Here is an 18,421-nt window from a genome sequence, read left to right as displayed (position 1 = left end):
CATCATATTTTTAGTTTTTCCTTAAGGTATTAACTGTAGACTAAGGATGATAAAAATGCTGAAGTAGCGTTTATATACTTTTATCAGGGCTATTTCAAATAGGTATACGCAAAAGCTAAATCTTTTCTTATCTTCTGAATCCCTTCCGCCAGCCATGGGCTATCAAGATCATCATCCTCCGAGCTTTTTCCCAACTATGTTGGGGTCGACTTCCAGTCTAACCGGATTCAGCTGAGTACCAGTGCTTTACAAGAAGCGACTGCCTATCTGACCTCTTCAACTCAGTTACCCAGTTACCCGGGCAACCCAATACCCTTTGGTTAGACTGGTGTCAGACTTGGCTCAATTCACACCAAAAGAGCGGCGAAGGGCAGCGAAGCGAAGCGCGGTTTGGGGACCGGGACCTACAGATCAATGAACGGAATGGGCTATCAAGATCGTTGCGTTTTATTTTTATTTTTACCTAAGTATGTCTTGGGATAGTGTTGAAGTCTTTACCCTTCAATAAATTCTTAGTTTTATAAGAAGAGTGCTTAATGCATATGAATAACATAGGATGACGAAATGCGTAAATAGCCAAATAAGACTGTATTTCACGCCTAGGCCTCGCCTCGGCAGGATGCCGGATTTTCCAAACAGCCGTCATATTTTAGGAACCTTCACCTAATCATTCTACAAAATATACTATACCTACCAATTCTGGTTTTGGTTCACATTTCTATTAAATCGTAAATCTATAACGATCTAGCAGTAACTCGTAACTTGTTATTTGATAACTACTGGGGCAATGTTGACGTCATATTTCTTGTTAGTACTTTGTGCAAGGAGTGTCGTGTTGTTCAGGACTTCCACTTGTCTTCGGGATAACGAGGAGTTCTCTCTCTGCGGGTGGAGATGTCCTGCTACTTGCGTCAACTTGAGATTCTTGCCTACAGGTACCTACCGTCCTAAAGTTTCATTAATCAAAGTATTTTTTTTGTATGTTTTGCATACAAAGACAGAAGATGTAAGCGAATGGTACCTGGTCCTTATTTTATACTGGTTCTTATGTTAGGTTAGTTGTAAAGGTAGGTATCTACTAGGTATTCACATTTTAATAATTTTCCGAGGGTTCTGTTTTAAGGTTGTTTACTTTTACTGAAGACTTTGACTGAAGTTTTATTCAGTTAAATTATGAGAATGTATGGATGTATGTTTGTTATTCAATCACGCAAAAACAGCTGGATCGATTTGGTTGAAATTTGGTATGTAGATAGGTGATACCTTGGATTAACACATAGGCAATTCAAGATTCCACGCGGGCGAAGCCGCTGGCGGAAGCTAGTAAACTATATTTACAAACTTAAAATGACTCTCTGTAACTAAAAATCTACTAACTAGAATAGTTTTTTTACCCAAGGAGAAGAACGGAACACTGTTACGGAAATTAAACGGCAAATGGCATGAACTAACAAATAATCTAATTCTGTAGCCACTATAACAATAAACAAATACTGAAAAATATAATAAAATAAATATTATATCCAGATAAAAGTAGAATGTATATTATCCTGATGCACAATCGGTATTATTGATAAGTTACATCAAAATCCAACAATCATCCATACATTTGTTCGCAAACTTTGTCTTCGTGCACGAGTCCGACTGCCTGGCACTTAGCTGGTATTATGAATTTTAGCGATGCTAAGGGGAGGCCTACTAACCATGATTGATCATGATGACCCTGTGAATGAACAGTAACACAGTCTTTTTGAAACAGTAGGCATAGATTTATATTCTATCATATCATAAGCATTTTCTAGTGTTGTAAATAAAGTTATGTATGTTATATTGCAGATCTGTGTCCATCGACATGGGATTGCCGCGTCGGATGTCGTTGCGCTGCCGGCTTCGTCAGAGACGAGTACTCCAAGCAGTGTGTCCTTGTGCAGGACTGTCCTGGTAATATATCGTCATCTGCCTCTAATAAGAGCCTAGAGCAGTTCTTACACAACTAGAGGAACGGTTTTTCGCTACGCATAAATCATATAACCCATCTACCAAGTACCTACTCCTAACAAAGCAGAACAAACCGAACATATGGTTTGGATAGGATAGGTGACCCCGTTCTTGAGTTATAAAATGAATTAAAAGAAGAAAATATTTTCGCACTGAACAAACCGTGACCATAGCTTCGATTTGAAATATGACCTTTCCTGATGTGTACTGAATTAACGTTTAAAGACCCTTAAAGTATGGTGCATTTTGTTATATCGGCAGCAAAGCTGAAGTGTATCTATGACTTGGCGAGCCCTCTGTGCCGCCGCTATTGACGGTAACGACCACATCGTATGCACTATGAGAGTCATTATCGAATTTTCCAAACTAAGTAACGAACCGAAATAAGGTTTATTGGCTGCTGTAATACTTATTTTCGGGGTTAACGCCAATAGTTTTCTAAGTTAAATAATACAAAGTTGGGAAATTACATGAGAATACTATGAGTGGACCTTGTACTTTTAATATTGCTTACATCGTATTTGAAATACTTACTATAGTAACAATATCTACAACTCAATAATAACTGGCACACTAGAAATGTAGGGCGAGTAAAAATATTAAACACTAGTTGCATCACGCGGTTTCGCCCGCGTACCAGGGAAACTTATTACCTTACTCGGATAAAACAGTCCATATTCAGCTCAGAGAATGTAGCTTCCTAACAGTGAAATAATCTTTTAGATCGGTTCAGTAGTTCCAGAACCTAGTCGATTTAAACAAACAAACAATCAAATATTTTTTCTTTACATATTAGTATAGATAGAGTATAGAACATAATTGTTAATTTGAATTTTGCTGAAACTGCAATTTCGATTCCGTGCTCTCCGAACGTGACTTACATAAAAATATTCGTATGCATTACGGAATTTGTACCTCTGATTACTATCTATAGATAGTTGTAATATTGTTAAATGGTACCTTTCTGTGAATGCTGATAATGTAAGATGATAATCATGCTAACAGTGTCTGACAGTTGCTATGCAAAATAATGTCAGCTACAGGGTTGCAGGTTTACCAGTCTTACCAGGGCGTATCGTGTGATTACCTCAACCCAGCTACCCGGGCAACACGATACCGATATAATAGAGGAGGTCGGATCTATAGGCAGGTTCTCCTTGTAATACACTGGTAGTCAGCTGCATCCGGTTAGACTGGAGGCTTCCAGTCCCAGTGGTTTGGGTCGGCTGATCAAAACCTAAATTTTTCAATTTTGGGAAAATACTTAGTAGTTGATATATGACTACAGGTTTCTAAAAACTAATATATGACATAGCTGCCTGACGATGTAACATATGATATAGCTGGTAGATGATATAACTACATGTTGTATATGTACATACAAGCAAGAAACGCACATACATACGCATTTATGTCCATACATTTCTAAATATTAAAAGACGCCGTTCATTGAACTAGTAACTATATTTTCTACAATATAGGGGGCTCATCGTGAAGACTTCAAAATGGTATCACTATGTGATGAATTCCTTGTGACTTTACTTGAAGCTCATTCAAGACATAAGCCTGAGTACCTACTTCTTAAGGCTCACCATCGGCTGTGCCAATTCATATAAATCAGTCTAGTAGTTTTGGCGTGAAATCCGGGCAGACAGATACGTAGGTACGCATTTATTAAGGACTAGCTTCTGCCAGCGGTTTCACCCGCATCCCGTGGGAACTACTTCCCGTACCGGGATAAAAAGTAGCCTTCCTCGATAAATGGGCTATATTTTCAAATCGGACTAGTAGTTCCTGAGATTAGCGCGTTCAAACAAACAAACAAACAAACTCTTCAGCTTTATAATATTAGTATAGATTAGCTACAATAACATACAGTCTTTAGTTCTACAAGCATGCGTCTGTTTATGCGTGTTTTACGCATTCGTTGATGCGTAGGTCATTAGTATTTTGTCAAATTATAGTACGTTATTTAATTAATTATTGAGTACAGATATGATTAACCTTATTTGGTGTACTTTGTAGATGTTAAACTTCTGAGTGTGCAGAAATATCTCGGTCAAGTACTTGTTTAGTACAAATATTTGCAACCTCAGTAATAACATTCGGCCACAAAGTCAGTTGCACATTACATATAAATATTAGTGTCTCAATAATCGCAGCACAGAACACAACAAGAACAACAATGAAGGTGATACTTTTATCTGGTGTGTTCGCCGTCGTCGCGCTGACTGTTTCGGGAGCCCCGACATACTCCGAGGGGAACCAGCCACGATATGTGCAGCAAATGGAAGAGTACCCCCGGGACCGGCGGTCACACTACGCCGCGCAGCTGGTGTCACCGTGTGCAGCCGCCAACTCCATCCAGGTTCCTGTGAGCTCCGTGCCCGTGGCAGCCTTCGCCTCGCCCTCATACCAGGCGTATTCCGTCCCCCAATACGGATACGCCGTGCCGCACTACCGCTCCGTGGACGAACAGCTAGAGTCTGAGCTGTTAGGCTTCTCCGACATGGACCAGGGCATGCAGGGACATATGCCCGCAGCCAGGCTGGGAGGATATGGAGCAGTTTCATCTGGAGGTGTGTCTCCTGGCCTCTCCGCTGCCTCGCTGGGAGGTCGGATACTGACACAGGCGACAAGCGGGACTGCGCTCGGAGTGTTCCCCAACGCTAACGTGGGTGGCTGCAGCGTTCCCCTGCTGTTCAGCTGCTCGCCTTCCATAGTATCGGGGCATATGGCGGAGTCTCACGGCCTCGCTTCGGCGTACGGCGGCGCAGTGGGTGCAGTGGGCGCGGCGGGCGCAGTTGGCGGGGCCAGCTCCTACAGGCTGGTGGACGAAGCGATGCAACAAGCGGTGGACTCCCACGAACACCACGATGAAGATCTGCTTACCAACGAGCACATCAGCCAGAACCACGAAACCAGTCATATCACGCACCAATAAGTGATCTGAATAGTGTATTAGATTAAGATAGTATTTATTACCTTAATGTAAAGTTATTTCAATAAATAGTTATACCCGTATGTTTTTATATTAATTCATCCTTACTCTATGTCTACCTAGATGTTTTGCCATGCCTGCCGTATTAGTGAGATTTGAACTAAACTTAGGTTGTATCATTATCTCAATATTTATTATAGGTACTTTAGCTTAGTCCATGGCACAATAATACCAAAATCCCTCTTGGTTTTGACAGATTTTTGCATTAATGTGGTAAACATGCAAAAGAGCTTCGTTGACTTCAGACTAACCTGTCGGGCAACTATCTGCCAACAGTTACCCGAATAGTATTAACTCTTTAAACTATACTATAGGCCGATTAATGACTGATTTATAATTAATTCATATTGCACAGTGAGCATGCCAGTCTCAGTTCTCAAACTTTATAGATATATGTAGGGAATAAGAGATCATTATTTATACCTGCACACCGCCTTGCACGTATACTTATTCCTTTAAAGGAGTTCGAACTCCATCATCTGCCTAGCCTTTCGAACTATTCAGAACGGTCGGAGTAATGGTCACATTACGTTGTAGAAGTTTAATTTGCAAAGTTTCAGGCTAACGCTACTATGAGTTGAAATGGCACTAAGAAAACCTTGAGAAAATATTACATGAAAACATGTCAATCAGACAAATATCTTGCATCATAATGCTGAAGAATTTGCTTTTTTGTTTTTTAAACGCGCTTGTCTCACAAACTGCTCTAATGATTTAAAAAATTCTGTCAGTGTTAAACATCCCATTTAACACTGAAATTTATTGACATTCCCGTGAGACGAGCGTGAAGTCGCTGGTGGAACTATGGAAGATAGTTGAAGATAATATGGCCAAATGCTTTCTTCTCAACATAGCTAATCAAAGGTGCAGCAGACACGTCTCATAAAATGAGCAGTTGCGAAAGTTATCATAAATATAAGCGCGTTATCGATTTTAGTAACGCATTATCTACTAAACATTAAATCAAAATGAAGATAGCGTTCATATTAATTATTGCCATTAGTTCAGCCTTTACGGCTCCTACAACTGACTCGATAGAAGTTCAAGAGGTTACATCTCAACATTCAGAAAGAATAGGTGCTCTAGATAACGTTAGTTCATCAGCTGATGAAGAAGATGGTTTTGTACCTGGGGCAGTGTCCAGCACCGATCTTAATCATATTATCGAAAAAACTGAAGACGTTTTAGACATGGTTGCTAAGCGTTTCACGAGCCCAGATGCAGGATTAGTGGGACCAGCGAGGACATCGTCTGCTTCTAACATATACCGTTCATCCACTGATGTCGGTGTACCAATAAGTCTATCCCAGGAACATATTTCAAGTAGTGAGGACCCAGTATCTAATGGTTTAGAAAATCTAGACTCGCTACCCAAACAAGTCCATTCAATAAAGAAGAGAGGTACTGTTTGGCTGGATACGGCACATGCCGTCACTCATTATAAAGTGTCTCAAGATTACCCAAAATTACACGAAGGTAATCATCACGTAATTTCTAAAGACTACCCCGAGCCGAATCTAGTAAGAGTAACATTGTGTGACACTTCATAAAAATAAAGCACATTGTGTAATGGTTTTGTATTTATGAGTAAAAAAATAAAACACTTTACGGTTATTTTATTTGTGTATCAGTATTTTCTTGAGTGAATCCTAAATATCAAAGCTGAATTTACATATAAAGCTAACAGCAATTTTGAATGTTACAAATATACTCTTTTATGTTTGAATTGGTATGGCATCGAAAAGAAACCAAAAAGGAAATTTCGAGCTCAAAAAAAAAACAGGTATTAAAAAATCTCTCATAGGCTCGACGTAGGGTCTCGAATCGGTCACATGACCATAGATCCTAATATTCGTGGCCATTGCAAGGATTACGTAGCACATCGTAGGCGCCTGTGAGACTCTGACCTGTGACATTATAATAAGATTTAGTAAAAACATCAACAAAAATCTTTTGATTATATTATCTACTAAAATCACGTGCCTGTAAAGATAGGTACTATTTTAAAAATAAAACCTTCATTTCCTAAAACATTAAACCAAAACAGTTGTTATCAATATCACGATACAGCATTCAGTAGAACTGATAATAGCTTCCCAAGTATTTTGTCTTTCGAGAATATTAACTGGTTCGGACCGCAGTGATAAACACGGAAGCAGTATGTTATACGACTTATATTTTTATGTTATACGACTTTCACAGAAAGAAAAGGAAACTCTTAAAATGTTATCAAAAAATATTTTAGCCTAGCCGTTTCCCCGCCGTTTCGCCCGCGTCCCATGAAAACTACTGCCTGTAGCGTCTTTCAAACAGTGCAATAATTTTTCAAATCGGTTCAGTAGTTTCGAAGCCTTTAGGGTACAAACAAACAAACGAACAAAAAATGTTTTCCCTTACTTACAACACGGAAACAATTCTTACCACATCGTAAGACGTCATTATTTGTCGATTTCATTATAATTGTACGTATGCAAACGTATGGATCGAGGAATTTAAAAATGCATCATCATCGCTTAAGTACGTAGGAACACAGAACTGCAGAGTCGAATAATTTATTATGATTTGTTTAAAATTGGTTATTGTGTTTGTTCGTCGCGGAAAATTACAACTGTCTTATTATAAAGGTTTATGAGATAAAGCTTGGTGACAGACGGACAAACGGTCCACGAACTGCGAACTCTTATTAATAGTCTCGGTTTACTATTTGTGTAGGAAACCCAGCAAAAGCAAATGATGATGATGATTATTGGTATGTACATCAGGAATATAGTAGACATATAGAGAACAAAATGACAAGTGGAATGTTATAACGCAAAATCTCCTAAGAAAGTAGTACGCCAAAATGCCGATATTCGAGGAGGGATGTTACAAGCATGGAACCCGCCCTTTTTTTGTAAAAATAAAGAACTTACCGATCAAGACCAATGTTTGACAGGTTGGTCTTGATTTGACAATGAAACCCGAACGCCTCGTTAATTACAGCATTTGATTATTTTGATCACGGCTACCGTACGTCACTTCTTGACCTACAAGAAGGAGCCTGACCTACCATCCTTACGGAATCTCAGTAATCAAGGTTATTGCAAAATAAAGGACATTTAAGCATCGCAGGTGCTTTAGTATAGGGTATTTTTTTTTTCTGATGTACTTAGTCCATTTTCTGAAAAAAAAAAAACTATAGTTAGGTACAATTGTCGTTAAAAATATTTTGTAATTATATAAAAACAAAATGACGAAGTAAGTACATCATGAGTGAAGTGAAGTCACGGTTTTAAGTTAGTCAATTTAATTAGGTAGTCAGTTGTTGCTAACTCGGCAAGACGTGAAATAACGTCGATACGTAGCATCGTTAAAGAATGCAGATAATGAGGAATGTACGAAATATTTGTGAAGGGTTTCAAAAACTGTTAAAGTTGCTATGATAACAATTAATTATTTGTTTTAGGAATTATACTTTTAAGTCTGCCTACTTCACACTACTTGATAAAAGGGACACATACTAGGGAAAGGAGTGGCATGCCCGCTAAAACCCCGATGTCTCTCCCCGCGGATGCTCGAGGAATCAAATTCTTGATGCAGCTGATAAAAAGTATCAAGCCTAGGCTAAAAGCCTCGATCGATCGTGTTGCAATTCAACAATGTATTCACATAACGCTCCATATTTTTTTGAAACAAACTATTTAGCTTCCCAATATACCTCTACGCACCTAAGTCGATAGATCATGACAGCCCAATCCAAACCGGTTTTTTTTATATACATGATCACCCTACTTTACCCCTATTTAGAAAGATAATATAATGGCATCCACGGCCGATTTCGGCCACGGCGGCTGTTCTCATTTAAGGAGATCAGCCAGCTGCGCAGGACATATTATAGTGCACGAGCATTTGCGCAGACACAGGTGCACTCCCTATTCCTTCACTCTCATAGTTAGTTAATAAATAACCCGGGTCTGACTGCAATCAGTGGTCGAGGAAATGTGTTGACATTCAGGACAAAGCATCTTATATGTTTTTTGGGAGTCATTTTGTCTCATGGGAGTCACATGACCTAGTGGTTAAAAGGTCGTATTTGTTTGGATCGTACCAAAACGCTTAGCAGGTTTGATGCATCATGATACAATTACCTACCTATGTTTTGAAGTAAATAAATACTACCTACCTGCTGAGTTATATAATATCATGTGGCTAGTAAATTAAAAAATATATATCTTAAGGCTTCTTCCATTTCAGTCTTTATAACGTGTATCTTCTGAATCACTTTACCTAAGTATATGTTTTGCAACGAAAACATTAACGACAAACAATCGCATAAGTATTTTTTGGATTCGGATGTTTCCCTAAACATTGTTTATCTTTGAAAGATTTAAACCTGCGTAGAGGCAAAAGTGTATGTTTTTATCTAAAAAAGTGGTTTAAAAAGTGCGTCAATCGTTTATCCTATAAGAAGGGTTTATTTTGATAAAACAGTAGGTATCTCTTACTGATCTAAGATAATAATTTTGCAAATTGCCTGTGAATATTAATTTGTATGTTACCAAAATCGCCTACATTTAAATTCTGGTATTATTATAACTTTTCCTTAGGTATTTTGTTAATATAATAAATTAGTGTTTTAGATATGATTGATAAAATAATACATAGGTACTCAGTATATTAATGTCAAGCGCAAATGATTTGAACCGGAAGATGTCGTCTCAGCATTTCTGTTACAATTAGTAGGAGCACGTTTTGTTTTCTTTTACGATTGATGGAATGTTTCTCTTTACGTTAGATCAGTATAAATTAACCATACAGTTCCGACACAACATCAATCGTGGCATCAGACACGATGGAGAAACTTGTAGCAGTATCTGCTCTGGTAGCTCTTGCCATCGCGGCCCCGTCTCACCTCGGGGACGGCTTGGCGCCTCAGGACTGGCAACCTCAAGGGTTGACTGCTTTAGCTGATATTCAGAGAGAAAAGAAGTCACCTTCGGAACCCATCAACCCTGTTCAAAATACTGGAATCTCACATGCAAGTGATGTTCCAAGTGTTCACCCTGAAACCGGATCAACGCTGCCTACCGGAAGAAGTTTAACTTTGAAGAAGCCGCTGATTGTAAAGAAGACATACGGATACAAAGTATTCCGCGACTCTGAAGAAGAAAAAGCTCTGGCAGACTCTAATGAAACATGTGGGCGTCAAGTCAAGGTCAAACTCTGTGACGGTGAAGGAAATATGAGAACTACACTGAAAGGCTCTACTCCTGACGGCACCCACATCCACAAGACAGAAGATGATGTGAAGCACAGTATCAGAATGGCCAAGGAAGCTGTGGAGAACCTACAAAGAGATCTGAAGAAAATGGAACTCAAAAGTTCCATGAAAATGGCACATGAATCGCAATCCGACACTGAATTGCATGAAGATATTGAAGTAGCGAGACAAGCTCTGAAACATATCCATGAAAACTTTGGTAACTTAGAATCCATGAGTTTACATGCTACTTCAGCAAGGGACTCTGATGCTGTTCATGATATTCACGTCACGATAGCAAAAACAGAAGAAGAGAGGATAGCGCAGTGGAAAGAAGCTGTCGCCAACATTCAAAAGAATGTTGAGATAGCCAGAAATATTGAAGAAAGCTTCAAAGATGCTAGCAACCAGGAGAGTTTTTTGCACTTGGATCAATCAGAAAATGCATCTATGAAAACTGACAAGCACATTGAAGAAAGTAGTCAGTCACATGTGGTATCAACCGAGGTAAACCATATGCGTCTTGCACATGATACCGTGATGAATCATCACCTTGAACATGAAGCTAATGACGAGAAGCTATTGAACAAGGCTACCGATGAAACTCATGAGATTGAACATATTGCTAGTGAAAAACTTAGTTCCGAAGATAACATGAATATGTCCCCTTCTGACATGATTCAGGTGAATTTAGATAACATGAAAACTCAAGAACCTTTAAGAAGTGAAAGCCATAAAATTCATGATCAAGAAAAGAGCGCTGATACAAAACTAGAACTCAACGTGAAAAACGACAAGAACGACTTAGTACATGAAGAAACTGCTGCTGATCATCATCATCATGATGGCAAGACCTCAGAACTAATTGAAGATATGACAACAGGACAATCTGAACACCATATAATGCAAGTACCAGCTACAAAACCAGTTATGGAAGGAACTCAAATCAAATTGGATGAAGAAAAAGTCACCACGTTTAAAACATCGGAAAATATTCCTGAAACTTCTATAACTTCAAGCGGTGTTGTTAAACCCTTCACTACAGACATTCTTGAGGAACAAAAAGTGATTGATGGAAAAATGGAACATCACCATGAACAGCAAAAAAATGCTGATGACATGGCAGCTACTGATGACATGATTGATTTTTTGGCAAAATCTGCGACCCCATTACATCACGACAACATTGAAAATGCGGAGATTATGAAAGAACACGCTACCCCGGAAAACAATGACTTCAAACACCTTGACAACGCACCTAAATCAGCAGAACACAAAGAATTCCACAGTTTTGGCAAGCAAACTGAAAATCTTATGCTGTTAAAATCTGCCGATGATATTTCACTTTCTGGTCCACAAAACCAGCACATGACTCAACACGCGCAGTTGTCTCACATTGAAGGTCACCCGTCAATGAAAGAAGCGGAAGAGCATTTGCATCACTTGCAACATATTAACACTGGAATCTTAGCAGACGACAACAGACATTTGGATGAACCTACAATGAAAGCTGCCGACAATTTCGACAAGACCTGGGCAATGAAGCCAAAGCAAGCCATTCACAGCTCGCTGCATGCATTCAAACAGCTTGAAAACGCACCTAAATCAGCAGATCACAGAGAATTCCACCACTTTGCGAAGCAAAATGAAAATCTTATGTTGCCAAAATCTGCCGACCATGGTTTGCTTCCTGATCTCCAGAAACAGCACGCGCCCTTGTCTCACATTGAAAGTCACGCGTCAATGAAAGCAGCAGAACACATGCATCACTTGCAGCATGTGAACACTGGACTCATGGCTCATGAAAATAGACGTTTGGATCATTTGCCTTCAATGAGAGCTGACAATTTTGATCAGGAACTTGAGATGACTCGTGGACTGCCGCATGGTCATGGTATCATCACCGAAAATACTATGGATCATATGAGGAACTCGCACCTGGTTGGACACAGTCAGATCCCGAGCAAAATGGGACTTGCTCACGACTTTGAATTAGCAAGCCACGTTCAACCTCATCTTCACCACCCTGGAAGATTCCCGCAAAACTCAATGATGCACTCATCTATGCACGAGATGACCGGTATGGGAAGTGCTATGCACCCTCATTTTCACCCTAGCATGAGGGAAGCTAGCGCAATGGAAGGTTTCGCGTCTGACCACATGTTCCGTTGGAAGCCCACTCACGAATCTGCTAGAGGTGCCTACGGTTCAGGTTTGTCCGGTTCCATCGGCTCTTCTGGTGCAGTTGGGGTGTTCCCGAACGCAAACACTGGAGGGTGCGCCATCCCGTTGTTGCTGAGTTGCTCACCGTCAGTGGTGTCGGGAAGCTTGGCTAAGGCCACCTCAGCGTCAGCCGGTCCATCGTCTTACAGCGCCCCCTCTTACCGAGCAGAAGAGGACTTCATGTTCCACAACAAGCGTGATGTCAAGAACACAAACGATGTGAGAACTACAACCGCCATGCGCACACCAACTACTCTTAAACAGAAGACCACACAGACGGTGGAAAAACAGTTGTGATGCAACGTAAAGCCTTGGATAGCAACGAATATGGAGAATGATGACTTTTTTATACTTATTTATTATACTTTTGTACTTATGTTTATAAAACATCACAAAATTAAAGCATTTTCTTAAAATCTCTTGTTTTACTGAAATTCATGTGATAAGGCAAAAGTTTAAAACTTTAAAGTACTTAATACCTTAAGGCAACATATTCAGTTGTCTGAATAAGGAAGTGTGTGTAAATCATGCAGCAATTAATAAATATTGCATATTTATTTTAGTTACAAAGAAAGTAAGTCTAGATTAAAGCCCCACATTAAACTACTAACTATGGTGAACGCGGCCACCCTTGTTATTGTTGTTGTTCTGTTATGGGAAGTATTTACCTCAGTAGTCAAGTTGGACAGATGGTAAATAATAATAACAAACAAATACATCACCTTCATATTTTGTAATCATACCATCAAATATGCAAAAAATAATATATTAATCATAACAAATTGTAACATGAAACTGTGCATTCAATATAATGCATTGACTTTAAATATCTGCTGATGTAGTTATGTGCCGGTCAATCGCATTCAAAAACGTAGTCCAAATTTCAGTTTTAGTTGAACTTTGTTCGTGAATATGTTACGCCTGTGTATAATTTGTGTAAGCTTCGGCTTCATTCAGACTGCCCCGTTTGCATACGAGGATCCGTTTATACCTAACTATGACAGTGTCGATTACAATGAAATGGTTAATAGACCAATACGCGACCTTATCATGAGAAGAGATCCAGAAATGCTACTCAGACCTCTGGAGGTGAGAAGTAAATCAAATGAACGTGTATACAGCGAGAGTGACGAAATCATCAGATTGCCTCCTTCATCAGAAGACTTCAGTGAACTGGATTCTTTACCAAAGACAACTTATTTTGAACATGGAATTCAAGCTGCACTTCCTCTGGAATATTTCTTGAATACGCAGAACGTGCCATCACCAATCGTGTGGGACAACCAATACTTGCCCGTTATGGATTCAAGTAACTACGATGTAAATGTACTGAATACTGATTTAACTGGTAACGTAGATGCAGAACCATACGAAATTGATTTGTATCCGTTGGTGCATACCAGTGTGTCTGCGGCCCTGAACTCCGTGCCGCCGGTAAATAGTTTACCACCAGCCTATGTCGCGCAAATGGATGACAACATGTCAACGTTGGAGACTCGCGCTGACTACGACATTGATGTACTGAATCCTGAAAATTCTGAACTGATGCCACCTAACTTGCGAATTACTCGCTCGAGAAGTGATTTTTTGGAAGATTTAGCTCATGATGCGATGATGAATAATCTTCTACCGACCATGAGTGTGCCGTTTGTACGAGGTGCTGGCAGGTCGTCGGTGGCACAGCCGGCGCAGCGGATGGGTCCTGTGACAGCTACCTATCCTGGGGCGAGCAATAACTGCGCAGTGCCGATACTATTGCGCTGTTCTCCGAATATAATTCGCGGAACATTGTCCAATACCTACTTAGAACAATCGCCTCCCGTTATGTCAGGAACGGTTTATAGGGAAAAAGACTCCACTGGTCATAAGACGTTGACTAAAGCAAAAATGTAAATCATCATGTTTAGTAGTATCAAATAACGTACCCATATGTTTATGCACTGTCTGTACCCAGTAAATAAATGATTGAATGACAAACTTCGTTTCAATTTCTGCCAATTTAATTTTGCTTACCTAATCTATCTCCCTACATATAAAGAATATTGCTTAATACTATATTCATGTATTAAAAATAATAAAGGAGTACCTACTCTTAAGTATATTATATCAATCAATAAGCAGTTTCTTTTGTTCTAACTAACATACAGACAAACAAAACTCTTGAAGTTTCTATCTTGTTAGCTAGGGATTACAATAGTAATAGAGTTTTCAATCTTAGTGTTCTATTTTGTTTCACAAACTTACAAGAAATACTTAGATTCACCTAAGATTATTCACTTTTCAGATAACGATGTATGCAGTAGGTATTAAGCACATGAGTAAAACCTCGTGAAACAGCCAATACACCAATTTTTTTCAGACAATCGATATTGTCCACCTGGCGAGATTCTGGGCACCAACCTGCAGTGCATCAGTCGGACCCACGCCCCTGGCATCAACGAGTCTTATTGGACATTCTACGACGACCCGTAGAAAGACGTCTATTCACACGATTTAGGTTAAATCACGGTACAGAAAAAGGTTAAATAAATATTAGCACAATGAATATTAACGTTTATAACTTCTTACCCCTCAACATGGTTAGAAACTGGAAAGATTTGTAATTCTTTTATCACACATGCTTTCTGTATCTAGGAACAGAATTTTCCTTTATCAAAAGGAGATAAAAAGTATAAATATAAATAATACTTGAAATTCCACTTGTTGCATCAATCAAAGATTAGGTTCCTAACGCATTGTCTCAATGTCTGAAAAGATCACAAAACTGTAGGTACATACCTATGAAACATTAGCCCACAGTTATAATTCAACATTTTTGTATTAATTAAAAAAAAAACAGTAAAATTATCTACGATTATTATCTAACTAACCTATTATGTACACCCTACTATAAATTAATAATAATATTTAAAAAATTGCATAAAAAAACTCCTTCTCATTGCTGCCCATCGGGAGTGTACCCAAGAGGCTGGCAGCATTGCCACGTTGAATGGCAATGGTTACTTTTGGACCATTTTTATTGTATTGGATTTAATATTTTTAGAAACATTATATATAAATCAACGGGTTTTTAAAACCTCAAAATGTCGCATTAGGTTTCACAGAATGTCGCCCGCATTTCCAACCGTGCCGGCTTTTTCAATGACGCAACTACGCGGTAGGTCACAAAAGTTTCCTTTATTTAATTTGTCGCCACAATACATGGCGTGATTGTAATTCTAAGAATAATACAAAAATAAATGGTTCCTTCCTTGTAAATTTCTAGTGTTTGCTTGTTCCTTTCATACGAATTCACATTAGATTACGATAACCATAAAGAAATGCGCAATTTGTTTGATTAGATACACAATGTAGCTGCATAGATAGCCATTGATTGAGAAAGTACTATTGTTATTAGCAGAGTAGTTAACTACTTCAGGTATTAAACTACATAATCAAATATAATCTAAAAATATTATACAACTTGTTTATTATCATCAGGAAAAAGATCTCGGAAAACTTAAGGAAAAATTTTGATATTCTTTTTATATTATTGGACGGTATCTACCTATACCTACTTACCTACCTAAGAATTATAGATCTTGAACTCGCGTCTCCCTGCAACGGCACCCCTGGAGGAGCCATCGGGATTTTACAGTCTTGTCGACTCCCACAAAGGGGTCTACTTTATAAAAAGTAGAACACAAAACTAGAGTTTCAAAATAACACGGTCCATGCAATTGATAAAAATCATTATTAACGGCTTATCGCTATTGTATTTTTGTAAAATAACAGGGTTACTGGTAATTAGTAGATAGAAGGGACCAGAAGCATCCTTGAAAGACCTTGGAACTTTGTAAACAGATCGAAATAAATAAAATGAAAACTGGTTCTGTTAACAAGAGCGAATCTACATGTACTTAAGTGCTATGTTTCTTCTCAATGTCACATACAGAGTTTTCACCCTCGTTCGATTTAACAGCCACTGTTTTACGTGGGTAATTTTCTCATTATATTGCACTTGTTTATGACAGTGATAATAAACTAATACGAGCACTAAGTAGTTCTGGTTGCAGACATTCAATCGAGGTTAGTTGTCCTATTTGATTTTATGTGCTTTCAGTAGACGTTTAACCAGTCTCTTGTAGATAATTAATTACAACGATCTTGTATACTTGCATTAACCTGTGTATACGATCATGTAATAATAAGATACTAGATAAAAATATAAGGTCACTGATTAACGCAAGCGTCCCTAAAATTGCGTCAGTGATCAAAACTTTACTAGACATGCAAATCTGCACGTAGCACGTAAATATTTATTAGGTTTATCCACATTTTATCCTTCCTTAGTGAACTCAATTGCGTAATATGTATCAAAGAGAACAGTGACTTTGGAAACCGTCTGTGACGTATTATGCAGCAGTGTAGGGAGCGACTGTTTACTTTTGCGACGTCTAAACAAATAGCGCGCCAGCCAGCCTGACTCTTGCGCATCTGTGACGTAAAGCGACGAGCCCAAAGATAACAATACAACGTTTATAAGGCTGCAAGGGTATTGAGAGCACCAAACATTTTCAGACAGTCTGACTGAGATACATGCACGAAGAATTACAAAAATAACCTGAAAACAATGGCGAAGCTTTTGTTATTAATTGTGCTATTGGCCGTATGTGTTGTTGGTTACGCCAAACATATACACCCGAGGAATACGATTCATTTGGAAGAGGACCCGGCTATCGATGGAGAACCGATTTCTACAGACATAGATGGCATGCCAATTGTGAGTACCCAGTTTATATTTTCATTTGTTTGGACGAGGAACCGTAATCCTCAGTTGAATAATTTCCAAGAGGTTCATTACAATCGGACTAATTTAGTATCATAAGGACCAGACACACAAATGGGTATTGAGTGCAGAAACCAGATTGTATATTGAAGTCAACGAACCTAAACAGGAGTAGATTGGATATCAATGTTTGGCTGAAATCGTAAACAAAGTCGGCCTGACACAACATTTTTTGTATCAATGTGAACAATAGAAATTAGCTCACTTTGCCTCGTTGATAAAACAAAAATAATAGCAGATACACTAGATAGTGCAGTTTGTCAATTTGATTATATAGATTGATTCATCCTATTGTTGAACTAAAGTTTGCTACGGACACGCATGGGTTCCTTAAATAAATGTTTTCTTAAATATGTTTTCATGTTAAGATAAATACTAGGCAGAATGTTTGATAAAAAGTAACATTGGATGGATGGATGGGTATGTCCTCGCCATAGTTATCTCGGCGATAACCTTCAGTCATTCCCTGAAAGAATACTATCATGGTCTATCTTTCATACTTAGATGTTATCATGGTATTATTGAATGATTTACATAAACTTTCTTATCTCAAAATTGACATCTTATTTAAGATAAATATGATAAGAAGCTCTGGAATTTTGAGGCATCAAAATATGCATATCCCCAAGTGGTTTGTTATGTTGTTTATCAGTTCTAATAAAAGTTTTCCTTTCAGGAAGTCATCAGAAACATCAAGCCGAGTCGTTTCGTGCCGGTGAACAACGTGCTGTTCTTCATGAGATATCCTCCTTGCGAGGAGGGCTTCGAGCGTGACCTCCTTGGAGTCTGCAGGGAGGTCTGGGACTAAGATACCATAGAGCATAAAGCACAGAGTAACCTGTACGGAGTTTCAATGCTTTTGACAGTCTTTAATGACTGGAGGGCTGTTCGGACAATGAAGGCATCTCCTCACGAAGGTCACGCCTATCTACGTATCCTACTAGTGGCAGATAACTGTATGGAGTTACGCTGTGATATTAGTGGCCAATGTATGAGCAAACTATTCATTATGTTGAACAGTGCGATGTTAGCGAACTTTTACAATAAGATTCACCTAATTTCATAGTAGATAAGGTAGATTAAGAGATTACAATGTTATATCCTTAAATAAAAATGTTATACAACAAAATTT

At 38.7% G+C, this 18,421-nt stretch overlaps 3 protein-coding genes and 2 long non-coding RNA genes across 5 annotated transcripts; all 5 read left to right on the top strand.

Annotated features, from left to right (window-relative positions):
* Positions 1-794: 794 nt before the first annotated feature.
* Positions 795-15,185, top strand: LOC135117340 (uncharacterized). Its single transcript, XR_010276824.1, has 3 exons — positions 795-935; positions 1,837-1,941; positions 14,821-15,185. It is a non-coding gene; the product is annotated as an uncharacterized LOC135117340 (long non-coding RNA).
* On the top strand, positions 4,146-5,016 carry LOC110372558 (uncharacterized). The gene has a single exon (XM_021329352.3). The coding sequence runs from the start codon at positions 4,184-4,186 to the stop codon at positions 4,940-4,942; it is 759 nt and encodes a 252-aa protein (XP_021185027.3). The 5' UTR covers positions 4,146-4,183; the 3' UTR covers positions 4,943-5,016.
* Positions 9,804-12,871, top strand: LOC110372556 (uncharacterized). Its single transcript, XM_021329351.3, has one exon. The coding sequence runs from the start codon at positions 9,831-9,833 to the stop codon at positions 12,756-12,758; it is 2,928 nt and encodes a 975-aa protein (XP_021185026.3). The 5' UTR covers positions 9,804-9,830; the 3' UTR covers positions 12,759-12,871.
* LOC126054294 (uncharacterized) lies at positions 13,365-14,438 on the top strand (the record flags this gene model as incomplete). The annotated part of the gene is made up of 1 exon (XM_064036086.1): positions 13,365-14,438. A coding segment is annotated over one exon (990 nt), but the record flags the coding sequence as incomplete, so codon positions are not given.
* A 1,196-nt stretch (positions 15,186-16,381) lies between the features above and the next one.
* LOC135117311 (uncharacterized) lies at positions 16,382-18,418 on the top strand. Its single transcript, XR_010276796.1, has 2 exons — positions 16,382-17,223; positions 17,966-18,418. It is a non-coding gene; the product is annotated as an uncharacterized LOC135117311 (long non-coding RNA).
* Positions 18,419-18,421: the final 3 nt, after the last annotated feature.

This window comes from Helicoverpa armigera, chromosome 9 (assembly GCF_030705265.1).
Source record: "Helicoverpa armigera isolate CAAS_96S chromosome 9, ASM3070526v1, whole genome shotgun sequence".
NCBI classification, from domain to species: Eukaryota; Metazoa; Arthropoda; class Insecta; order Lepidoptera; family Noctuidae; genus Helicoverpa; species Helicoverpa armigera.
Note: the sequence above shows the minus strand (reverse complement) of the source record. Positions and strands in the feature narration are given on the sequence as shown.

Coding starts and splice junctions, on each gene's coding strand:
- LOC110372558 (XM_021329352.3), top strand. CDS start 4,184: ATGAAGGTGATACTTTTATCTGGTGTGTTCGCCGTCGTCGCGCTGACT.
- LOC110372556 (XM_021329351.3), top strand. CDS start 9,831: ATGGAGAAACTTGTAGCAGTATCTGCTCTGGTAGCTCTTGCCATCGCG.